This window comes from Galeopterus variegatus, unplaced genomic scaffold (assembly GCF_000696425.1).
Source record: "Galeopterus variegatus unplaced genomic scaffold, G_variegatus-3.0.2 Scaffold790, whole genome shotgun sequence".
NCBI lineage: Eukaryota > Metazoa > Chordata > Mammalia > Dermoptera > Cynocephalidae > Galeopterus > Galeopterus variegatus.
This window is the reverse complement of record NW_007726901.1, coordinates 181,828-193,483: the sequence shown is the minus strand read 5'-3', so window position 1 is coordinate 193,483 and position 11,656 is coordinate 181,828. Positions and strand designations below refer to the sequence as shown.

Genomic DNA, 11,656 nt, shown 5'->3' with positions numbered 1-11,656 from the left:
GATCCACCACACTTAATGATATATTGATTAGTAGCTGAAAGTGTAATTCTGATGCAAAGACTTCACTGGTCAGCTCTTTTCAGGGTCTGATTGTATATAGGAAAAAAAAATAGAAGATGCAAGAATTTGCAGATCATCTTGTATTTATGTATTTTCCCACTTAAGCCCTCCTTACATATGTAAATATTGCCAGATGTGGCTCTAGCTCCTTGGGAATGCCAGAGATTCCTTCCTACAAAATTAACTCCAGGAGTTATGAGATCACAGGATTACTTGGTATTACAGACCATAAACAGATGGCTTTCATAAGCAACACTCTAATACAACAGTTTCGTTGGGTGGATTTTATATTGTTAATGAATACTATTCTATAGGTGAAAAAAAATTTGAATCTCTGTATTTGTTTTGGTTAATATTTTGGTTCAGAAACCAGGGAATTTTAATTCTCTGAGTTCTAATTTCAATTATGTTGTGTTTATAATTGACAATATTTGTAGACAGCATATTATTTATAACCTTTTCAGTATCACCTCTCCAGACTATAGCATTAATTCCTCTTTCCTTTCATCAGGAGGCAGTCCTTAATTAGTTAAGGGCAGTCCTTTATTGTTTCTTCCTGAACTCTCCCCAGCTTTTTTACATCTTTTTAAAGTGCTCAGGAAGAGTATAGCTGTCTAGGTGCGGTCAGTCACTGGAGTCACTGGGAGGAAACCTCACCTCCCCACTCCTTGGTATGATGTAATCTTTGCATGCTGAGTGAGAACATGTAGAAAGTGCTGATGTGCAATTCATGTGCATTACATTTCTTCTGAAGGAAAAACAAAGTGAAATACTTACTACTCCAAGGATAGCAGAATGTAAAGTTTGGGAATGAATGAAAAGTTGTAACTTTATGTAAAAGAGAAGCTTGTTTCTAGACTGCCATTGTAAGAATCTTCAAGTTTGATCTTTTTTTTAAACCAATCTCATGATCAGAATTATTTTGCTTATCTATATCACAATGGAATAAAAAGAGTCCTTAGTTTTAGATTGAATCTAAAAACAAAAATGGTAGGTATTATTCTTTAATTTCATTTTGTACTTCCTTTAAAATAAATTAGTATTTTACAAACAAAACACTAAAATATACACCTAAGGTAATATCCAGTGGTGTGTTTGGGAGTTAGAGGTGGGGTTGGGGATAGAGGTGCTGAGGATAAGCTCATGTGCAGTGCAGATATGGAAACATTTTCTTCTCCCACTGTCACATTTTAAAGCTACTAGGGCCTTGTAGAAAATAAAACCAAAGCCCAAAGAAATTAAGGGGCCTGCACAAGACTATTCAAATTATATGGCAGAAATATAATTAAAGAGTAAAAACTGATTTCCAAATAGTTATTTCTACAATGACTCCATTCCCCCCTCCCCCCATGCTCAAATCTGTTATCAAGTGTTTAGAAATGGTAAAAAAAAAAAAAAAAAAAAAAAAGTTTCTATGTGCTGTTGGCTAGTGAAAAACGTCCTATGTCCAGTTCTCCAATTTCTATTTCAGGGCCAATTGTAGACTTTTATTCATCAGGAGAATTCTAGTATTTCAGTCCAAATGGATGGTCCTGAGGTAATCCAACTGATAATAGGAGTATGTAATGAACAAAAGCATTAGGGGATCAGTGAGTCCAACACAAAGTTTTACCATTCATACAGAAACAGAAATGCTTTGCCTATTCTGGACTTGATATCCAGATAGCTTTCAGCCCTTGGAAAGTCTTTAGCTTTCTCCATGTTTCACATATAAAAGCTGCACAGTGCTGTCACAAGCTGGGTATGATTTGTGTTTGCCCTGGACATTCCATTTTCTTTTCAATGGCTTAGACTTAAGACACATGTTTGGTTCATTGGACATGCCATAACATTGATCTTATCCTAAATGTTGACTTCACATTATTTGAAACACCATGAAAGCAGCATGTTAGGGATTAGTCCATTGAATAAATAGCCTTAGAGAGGCTCCATCTAGGTGTTCCAAAATGGTGGGTAACAAGCACATGAAGAATCCAAACTTGGTATTGTTTTGCCTTGCTGCAAGGTTGATAATTATTCCCATGAAAATTCACATCTGACATGGTCAGAAGCATGAAACTCAGTCTCCCTGCAGCGAACAATAACCACGCAACAACAGCAAACCCAGAATAGAAGGCTGTGAACTTGACTTCTGTCATTATGTCCTGTTCACTTGGCTTCCGTGGCACCCTAATGATGGCAAAGTCTGAAGGCCAATGTCGAATCTTATCCTCTCATTTCATTGTGATCCCAACTTCTATTATTTTCAGGTCTAGTCAGCTTGGCAAGTTCTGTTGATCGTTTGAAGATTCCAATTTTGGGCCCACTGATTTTTACAAATGCCTTGATGAAAAATTCCTTACCAAGGTCTCACAGTGGTCTCCTTCCATCACAGACATTATAAGGCGAGGTCAGTCTTAGACACCTAAAAAAGAGCATTGGTTTCCACATGAATTTGACTGCCACTCATATAGATCACTGTGGATTACATCAATGCACTAGTGCAGCAGTTGCCCCTGGTGCTCCATCCACATCCCCCTGACCCACTGGTGGACCCATCCCCCAGCAGCTGTGGGTTTGAATGGGCTCACAGCATCATCCTTCTTCAGAGGATTGCCCATAGTCAACGGAGCATCATGCCAGGAGATTCCTGGGAGATTATAAGCCTACCCCACCATGAGCAACCTGTGGCCCACGATTGACTGATATAGTATACTAAAGCCAAGACTCCTCACCTCCTTGGGACAGGCCTACAATGTCATTCACATTCCAGATTTCCCCAGGGTATCAGACTGAGGCTATATTTCAGCTGAAGCCATATCTTTAATTAGCCTCTTCCTCTACTCTATTTGCTTTCCTTTCTTCAGTAAGGTTTCACCTTAGAGCACTCCCTCATTCAATCACATGCACAGCAATCCTCGTCTCAGGCTCTGCTTCTAGGGAAACTGACCTCCGACAGCAAGCTTATTAACATCTTACCTCCTCCTCATTCTCCACCTTTCTCCAACAATCGTTATTGTTTATTATTATTATTATTATTTCTTGGTCTCAGGCAAATCTGCAACTGATGTAATATAGATTTGGTTCTCTCTGAGATGCAGTTGTTAAGCAAAACAAACTTTTCCAATTTTGGATAGGTAGTTCTCATCATTTTAAAAACAACAACTTAGTAAAGCACAGCAGGGGAAATGTATTTGTATTATTTTGTTAATGTATCTCACATTATTTCTTCACTTTTCTATAGCTACATGCATTTAAGAAAAAAATACTAGTGTAGAGAAGCCAGAAGTAAGGATGGATACATAAATCAGTAGTGTATACTTATTTGTAGAAGTTTGTCTTCTTTGGTTTTTATCAGTAGAGAGTATTTGCTTAATATACCCCCAGTTGATGTCTGGGGAGAAAGTGGCCATGTTTGTCACATATTTTAATTCATTTAACACTCATTTCTTGATTTTTTTTTCTCAATAAATATTTGATCCTCAGTGTCTATTGTGCACTAGGCATAGCATTAGGCCCTGTATATATATATAGTTGTGAACACGACATACTTGGTCTCTACCCTCTTGGGCCTACTGTCCTCCTCATTATAATTTTGATGTAGGCACACAAACATCGGATGAAGGAAAATTGTAAATATGAACTATCCTATTGCAACTGAAGGTAAAGAACCATTTGTCTGAGTTTATGAGAAAAGGCATCAAAAATATTATGTAGGAACTTGCTAAATTTACAACACTTTTTTCAGTAAAAAAATTATACATGTCAAAGCCTGGCACATTGTAGGGGCTCAATAAATATTCGTCAAATGAGTGCATGCCAAATGACTTCATAGTTTCTCTTTTTCATACCTCTTTCTTATGTAGCAATAGAAAATAGCAAGAAAAGCACTTATTAGTAATCCAACACCAATCCCAATTGCAATGTATTTTTCATAAGAATCCACAGCATATGACGTTAAGGTCAAGTGCTCACATCTTTCTCCAGTATAACCAGTAAAACACCTTTAAAAAAAAAGAAAATAATGTATAATTTTAAAGCCCATGATGATAGAAATACAAACAAATGACCTATTTCAAAGAATGAAAAAAAAATTCAATGGAAAATAAGTAATTTAAAGAGGCAAATACCAAATGAAAACCAATGTGTTAAAAGAAATGAAGTAGCCATGAATTTTACAATAAACATTTCATTAAAGCCTGTATTTTCTCTTCATTTGTAGAGGGGAAAAGTAGTATGCTTGCCTGAGTCATTCTAGAAAATTGTTATCCTATTCTTCCACAGGACAATGCTGAACAAATCGATGATCACAAAAATAATATCTTAGTTGCTCTAGAATTCCTGAAATGTTTTTGCCTTGGTCTGTTTTATTTCATCCTACAAACAATCCTATGAAAACTCAGAATCACCTTTGCACATTGTTAAAAATGCAGATTTTGATTCAGTAGTTCTGGAGTGGAGCACAAGATTCTGCATTTCTAACAGCTCCCAGGTTCCACTGATGTTGCTAATCTGAGAACCATATTCTTGAGTAATGAGGATTCAGTCGTTTAGGTTTGTTTTGGGTTTTTTTTTTTTTGTTGTTGTTGGCAGCTGGTTGGAAAGGGGATCTGAACCAAGTAGTTTAGAAAAAGACTTCCTCGATATTCAAATACAAAGAGGACTGGCGAGTCTTATTCAGATCAACCCATTTTACTAGATAATACAGAGGAATATGGAAATGTACTATGTGAAACAACAGACATAAATTCACTTTCTCTTGTCTCTAAGACTTGGAAAGTTCCTTAAAATTACCTGCAGATGGCTTTCTCTAGCTCATGGTGAAATGCACAAACACCGTTGATGCAGTAACTATTGTGGTCTTCCAGGCAAGGGTGTGAGAACTTTAAGGCTATGGATCCTTCTATGTAGTCAGCTAGGAAAAGGAGATATAATGTTAATAGATGAAGTGTGTCCTACTTTTATGGTAAATTTTAAGTATAGATGTAAAGAGATCTTTTTATGTTAAGAATATTTTGGGGGCACTTTGTCCATTGAACTATTGATTCCCTTGGCAAATTATATCAGAAGGGTTGGGTTAAAATAACCAAGACATATCATTAATTAATTAGGGGTGGAAGGGGGTTGATAATTGTTTCATTTTTTAGAAGCTACATGATAAGGTATAGAGACAACAAGTTTGCCAAAAGGTGGCAGCACTGGTTCTAGTCTTAGCAGGTTATTTTCAGCAATGCTTTCCAAAGGTGCACCTGAATGCTAATGAATATAGAAGATCTCACACAATCTTTTCATTTTTTTCCTTTACACCTGAGAAGTCAGCACTTAAAATTTGAAAGAAGGCATTTCCAAAGAAAGGGCACACTAGAGAGACTCATTTTTCCCTTAAGAAGAATATTAGTTATAACTATATGAAAGAAAACTTTTCTAAGATACCAGATTTAGATTTTTAAGTTAAATAAAAAGCAAAAGGAAAAAAACTAAAGTTCCTCATCAAAAATGCAAAGGAAAACTATAGAGATGATATATTTGATCCTTTTTTTAACATTCCTATTATCTGAAACTTGGAGAATTTTATTTGCAGTTTACCATTAAGAAAGAAAAAAGTGGTAGCAGGCATACAGTTATAAAGTGAGTCACTGAGAGAAAAACCACACTTCTTTAATTTTCTACAGTATTATATATTCTAGTGAAGATGTTTCCTCTTTGTTCAAAGGCTCAGAAGACATGAAGAAGTTGGCTAAGAGTTATTCTAAAACCTATACTGATTTTGTTCTACAAATGGATTGATATTAAAGAAAATCAAATGGGTGAAATATTTTAAGTTAATTTTTTAAAATTTAAAATTATTCGTGAAATGAGGAACACTTAAATATTACTATCTTTCATATTCAGAAATGAAATATTTGCCTTGATCTTCTTTTATTTGCCTGGCTCTGAGAGCAAGATATGGTGTTTCCTCTGTCTTGGATTACATCACCAGTCTTCACATCAGGGGGCAGTATGTGATTTGCATGAGAATCATAACTGCTGGGTCACAGGGCTTGGCAGGTAAGTAGCTTTCCAAGTTCACCTCTAAGAGTTCAAACAGGTTTGATGCTCAACAAGAGCCAGAAGCCATTGTAATAATAAAAAAATAGGAAAGAAAATATATCATCACCATCAAGAACAAAAAATGGGTATAAGGTACTACAAAATATAACATATACTAAAAGAACAAAAAAAGTCCCGAAAAACAAATGAGAGATCTTTCCGAAGATAAGGGAAAGTGCTTCATCTTGCAGCCATAATGTCTTTGGCTACAATGTTTAGGGTCACAGATCAAAATATGATGTAGCTCATCAAGAATGCCAAAATGGAAACAAAGTGCTCTGGAAACGCATGAGTTATTGGAAACCACGCAGAAGTAAAGAAAAAATGTGGCACATTCCACATTCAGGACGGTGAATGAAGACAACTTTTGTTTCTCTTATTTGCTTCACTTCCTCCATTTAAAAGGGCAATTCTTTGCTGACACATTTATCTGTCACTTCAATTTCATAGCATCAAAAGAGTTGACTATCTAATAATAAAATGTATAGTCAAATATCTAATAATTAAAATATATAAAAATTTCCAGCACTACTTTTATCACAATCCAAATTCCTCTAAAAAGTTTAAAAAGTCACTTGCAATACAAAAGTGAGAAGAAAATACCTTCTGTTTCATTAACTGTCCAGTTGCCTTGCTGGGCTGTGATGGGAGGTGTTGCAGTCCCTTCTGCCTCTTTGGTCAGTACTGTCATTGCTGTATTAAAAGGGGAAAAGTGTCCTTAACAGGAGAGCCTCCTTCCGTATATAAGCAACAGACAGAAAGTTATTCTTACTCTGCGTATTCCTACTTCTGTTTTTAATTTATTCCATTTGAAATCCATAACCCGCCTAAGACAATTTCTTGTTTCTCATCCATTCCATTAACTACATCATAAATGCAGAAAAGAGAAACATGAATTTTTAAGAGAAAGTTAATATATTTATATACTAAATAAATCACAAGGACACTGTAGTATAGTAGATGAATCAACAACTCTTCATTTGTATACAGCAAAAATTTTCGAGGTTTCAAAAAAAGAGGTGTCAAAATATACCAGAAAAGGAACATACATTACATAAAAAACTAAATTAACTCAGATTCCTTGCTCTGATCTTTGTCATAAAGAACAACTGTTAGAAGCCAACTTCTAATTTAGAAAAAATAAATCCTATTCACATTTCACAATGATACAAAGTTAACAAAACAAAAAGGAAATTACCTACCATTGAATAAAAGATAGACTAATATTGGAACTCCCAAAGCCATTTCCTGTAGTTGCTTAACTTTCTCTTATCCTCTTAGGCTGACGGTGGAAGGTTTTTATTGAGCTCTCTGAGTCTTTCTTGCATTTATATTTCATGAAGCGTCATCTGGCTGTTCTTACCAATCAAAAAAATATGTACTTCTGGCAGCAGCAGAAAGCCTCCAGGCACTCACGTACTTGTTTAGGATACCTGCGTTATCTAGCAATGTGATCAAGTTTTCTTTGGAAACACTGGTTTCCTATTACCTGTGGGCATAATCATGTATGTAAAAGTACTTAAAACAACAAAAAGAATGTAAATTTATGAAAGGCCCCATTGGTGTGAGCAGAACTATACCAGCTCAAACAATGCTAGTAATCTATTTAGGATTCCAGCAAAGATATTTGCAAGTTAGGAAATAGCATAACCTGTTAATAAAAGAGATATAGCCAATTACACTGCCTTTGTTGCAGACTATGTATGACTTCCATTGCAAATCAAGATATTTTGTTAATTTAGTTGCAAGAGAAAACAGTAAATTTGTGTGAAACAAAGGCTTAATGTTCTATTTTAGTTTTGTTACTTAGTTTTACTATGACAAGTTATGTAAATATAATTTTTTAAATAGTATAACATTTACCTTTATGTCATCCTGCCATTTAATATTTTTCTGAGTAAACGAAATGGGAAAATTCCAGGAATAACATTGCTTAAATCTGTGCCCCAATGATTAGGCTAGAGAGAATCGGAAAAGTACCAAAATAATAATAATAGTTACATTAAAATTCTCCATTAAGATAAAATTAAGATGACATTAAGTTTAGATACACCTAATGAATACAGAGTTTTAAATTTAATGCAATGTTAATTTTTTCCAATGTTAATCTATTTATCATTATTAAAGTGCCATTTTAAAAGTCAAAACACATAATTACTGCTATCCTATTTTCTGACTATAGGGACTCCCATAAATTTTCACTTGCCCCAAATTATATAAATAATTTATAAACATGTTTGCTGAGTTGTTGTGATTTTCTATCTGGAATTTCAATTGCTCATATTTTCTGTACTTTGAAAATCTGTTCAAATCAAGGTAGGTTATCATTTTGCATCATGTCCACGCAGCAAATTAGATTTACCAGAAAGGATCTCTTTTACTATTCAAATATGAATTTGGCTTTAGAAATCACACAAGAATGAGCTTGTTGGACTCATTATAACTTGGGCAATCACTTACCACAGGAGTCATCATTTTAAAGTTAAAAGAATGTATAGTACTTGGCTCACTTTAAATGTGCCTACATTTTGTATTTCTACTTTTGCGGTTTTGGGTTTTTTTAACTGTTAATTATTAAGTCAATTTCTGGACAATATTTTTCCCAGGAAAATATTTGAATTATTAATCATTTGATTTATAATTCCTAAAGCATTGGTAAGAATTTAAGAAGAAATCATTTACCTTTATTTTTGAAGTATTGGTATAAATTTAAGAAGAAATCATAAAGCATCAAATTAACCATCACAATTCCTTTTGCAGTTTTTGGAAGGCAATGTTAGAATATGCATTAGATCTCTTTATTTCTCAGACTGAGACACAGAAGTGCAATGGTCATCTTTGTAATGATTATTAACTGGAGCTAGCAAAGTGCTTTGCATTTTACAGAAGATTTTCTCTAACATCTCAATTCTTTCTTCAGTAGTCCTGGCCCAAACAAATCCAGTGCCTAACATAAATAAAGACAGTAAATACTCAATGAATAAAGAGGTAAATAACTGGCCTTATTTTTATTCTCAGATGACAAATGAGGAACGGAGGCTCAAAAGGATTATGCAACTTGCCAAAGAAAATGCCTCAGTCAGGACTTCATCCCATTTTTCAGATTCCAAAGTATATGCCTTTCCACTTCCCCAGCTGTGTCCTCCGATAGGAATTGGTGTACTGATCTCAGAGGAAGTCTCTTAATTATCTCCTGAAGCCCAGCTTTATATGAATTACCTTTATTTAGGAAACTAAGTATTAAATGAACTATGGTTTTCACTCACACCTGGGCTCAGAGAGATGGACTACCGCTGCCTCTTTAGATGTCTCTTCACTCTGGTACATCGGGCCCTGTATTGCAGAAACTTATCACTTTAACTTAAGGTTTATACCAGAAAATAGCTCTGTGTCATCCCACATGCTGCTTCTTCTCTGGACCCACACCGATGGCTCCCACTTACATTCTCCACAGGAAAGCTTACTACCTTCCCTTCTTCAAATCTGTCACCAAAGAGTCCTTTCTCCCAATCCTGAAGAATGGGGGAGATGGGTATTGTAGGGCGGCCTCAGTTATACCTTTATTCATTCTTAATACACATTAAAGCAGGTTTGAGTGAGAAAGAACAGGGAGGTGAGAGGCTAAGAGCTCCACTAGCATTTTTCCCTCATTAGTCATAGCATCTTTGCAAGTTTGTTCTTCTCTTCCTTTCTGTTTCTCTAACTCAACCAAAATTTGTTGCTGGTCTTTGGCAGGGAAATGTTTATCAGTATATTACTTATCTCTCTCTAGGTTTACTCTGTAATTACGGATTCAGCTGCCATTCATTCATTCATAAAATATTAAATGCCTGCTACATGCATGGCACAGAGCTGGGTGTGATGATGTTTGTAAGATATATAGATAAATCCTGCATGGATCTGACCTCAAGGAACTAAAGGGAGCTAGAGAAAGTAAATATACCACTGCAGTACTGGGTAGGCAGTGATAACCTCTGTGAATGTATGCTTGAAGGGTTACGAGAGTTAAGAGGTAGGGCTTAGTTAAACTCTCATGACATTTTTCATGGACAAGTTTCATTCAAGGTAAGTCCTAAATAACAAGTAGGATTACATGTAGCGATAAGAGAAAGGATTCTAGGTGGAGGGGCACCAGGGGAGGCAGAGTGGAATAGCAAAAAGAGTGGGCTCTGACTCCCATCTTCCCAACAGACCTTGTTTTGAATTCAAATTCCACTTTACTATCCATTTGGCCTTGCCTGAGGCTTTTTAATAACCAATAACCAAAAAACGGCTCTGACTGAGTCAGCTAAATTACAGTGCCTTGGGACATCTGGGATAAGTCAGTAATCACATCCACCTCTTCTGAAAAACATTATTATAAGACCATTTTTGAAACAGACTTAATGGGACCCAAACACCATAAAATAACCTAGAATGCTTATTACCATTACTCTAGATCCCTGCATATAGGATGTAACCTATAACAGTACCAAATCTATATGTCATGTGCAACCAATAGAAAACCTGAAGAATTAGGCAGGGCTGTCTTTCTCTCTCTTCTTTGACCCTTCCACCCTTCTTGTGACTATAAAATGCTAAGCTTTGGTGGCCCTCTTTGAAATGCATTCCTCAGACTGACCTGACTGACTATGCCTCTCTCTGGTTTCAATTGTCATATTGGCTCAACAAATCCTTGCTATATGTACTTGGCCTCAGTTTCTTTTTAGGTCAACACCCAGAGGGTCAATTTCCTTTTCTATAAAATGGAGATAGTTGATAAGGAGCAATAATTTTTTAAAAAAAAAGCATTTAGCACATAATAGGTGCACAGTTAAGGCTGTCTTCCTACACAGTAGTAATGTACAATGGTCACCAAGGTCAGAAATTTAGTGGTTAATATATGCTGATGAATCCTAAATTTTCATCGCTAGCCATAAATTCCTATCCTCTTCCCAGAGTGACATAACTTCAGGACTCTTATTTATGTATTATATTATCACCTCAAACTCAACATGTCTTAAACCAAACATATTATCTCCTCTGCAAAATCAGGGTCCCCTTAACAATTTCCTCATGTTAATCCATCTTCTAACCTCTAACTACAAATCTCATAACTTGCTAAATAAGGTCTAAATTCTGATTTATCCAGGTTTCCTCTTATTTTTGCATACTTACCTAGCTGTATTCCAACATTCTCCAACACATGCTTTTCATTTTAGTCTGACTGCAACCCTTACTTTCATACATTCTCATTCTCACCACAACTTATTATTGTTTTTCAGAGTTCTCTTAAAGATACCCTGCAGATACAGATATAGTAGGAGAAGAAAACCTACATCTCCAAGCTCCTCCACAAAGCCATCATATGTCTATCTTTTTTTTTTTTTGTCTTTTTGTCTTTTTTCCGTGTCCGGCAACGGATCGCAACCCTCAGTGTTGCCCCCGTACCGGACCGGGGACCGGCAACGGGATCGCAAGCCTCGGTGTTGCTCCCGCGCCTCGCTCAGCCAGTGAGCGGGAGCCGGTCTGTATGTGGGATCCGAAC

The 11,656-nt window shown here is 35.8% G+C and overlaps 1 protein-coding gene across 2 annotated transcripts; it reads right to left on the bottom strand.

The window, feature by feature from the left end:
• Window positions 1-1,654: 1,654 nt before the first annotated feature.
• EPGN (epithelial mitogen) lies at window positions 1,655-7,691 on the bottom strand. Of its 2 annotated transcripts, XM_008572471.1 has the most exons (5): window positions 7,332-7,691; window positions 6,760-6,822; window positions 4,834-4,954; window positions 3,891-4,043; window positions 1,655-2,464 (listed from the first exon to the last, which is right to left on the bottom strand). In XM_008572471.1, the coding sequence occupies exons 1-5, from the start codon at window positions 7,372-7,374 to the stop codon at window positions 2,410-2,412; spliced, it is 435 nt and encodes a 144-aa protein (XP_008570693.1). In that variant the 5' UTR covers window positions 7,375-7,691; the 3' UTR covers window positions 1,655-2,409. The 2 variants fall into 2 exon arrangements, with proteins under 2 accessions (XP_008570693.1, XP_008570694.1); XM_008572472.1 differs by lacking the exon at window positions 7,332-7,691 and having other exon boundaries at window positions 6,733-7,092.
• Window positions 7,692-11,656: the final 3,965 nt, after the last annotated feature.

Excerpts from the sequence above, each read along its gene's own strand:
- EPGN (XM_008572471.1), bottom strand. The coding sequence starts at position 7,374 with ATGGCTTTGGGAGTTCCAATATTAGTCTATCTTTTATTCAATG. Across the intron at positions 6,823-7,331 it reads AGTCTATCTTTTATTCAATG|CAATGACAGTACTGACCAAA; the intron begins GTAGGTAATTTC and ends CTTTTAATACAG. Across the intron at positions 4,955-6,759 it reads TCCCATCACAGCCCAGCAAG|CTGACTACATAGAAGGATCC; the intron begins GCAACTGGACAG and ends TCCTTTTCCTAG.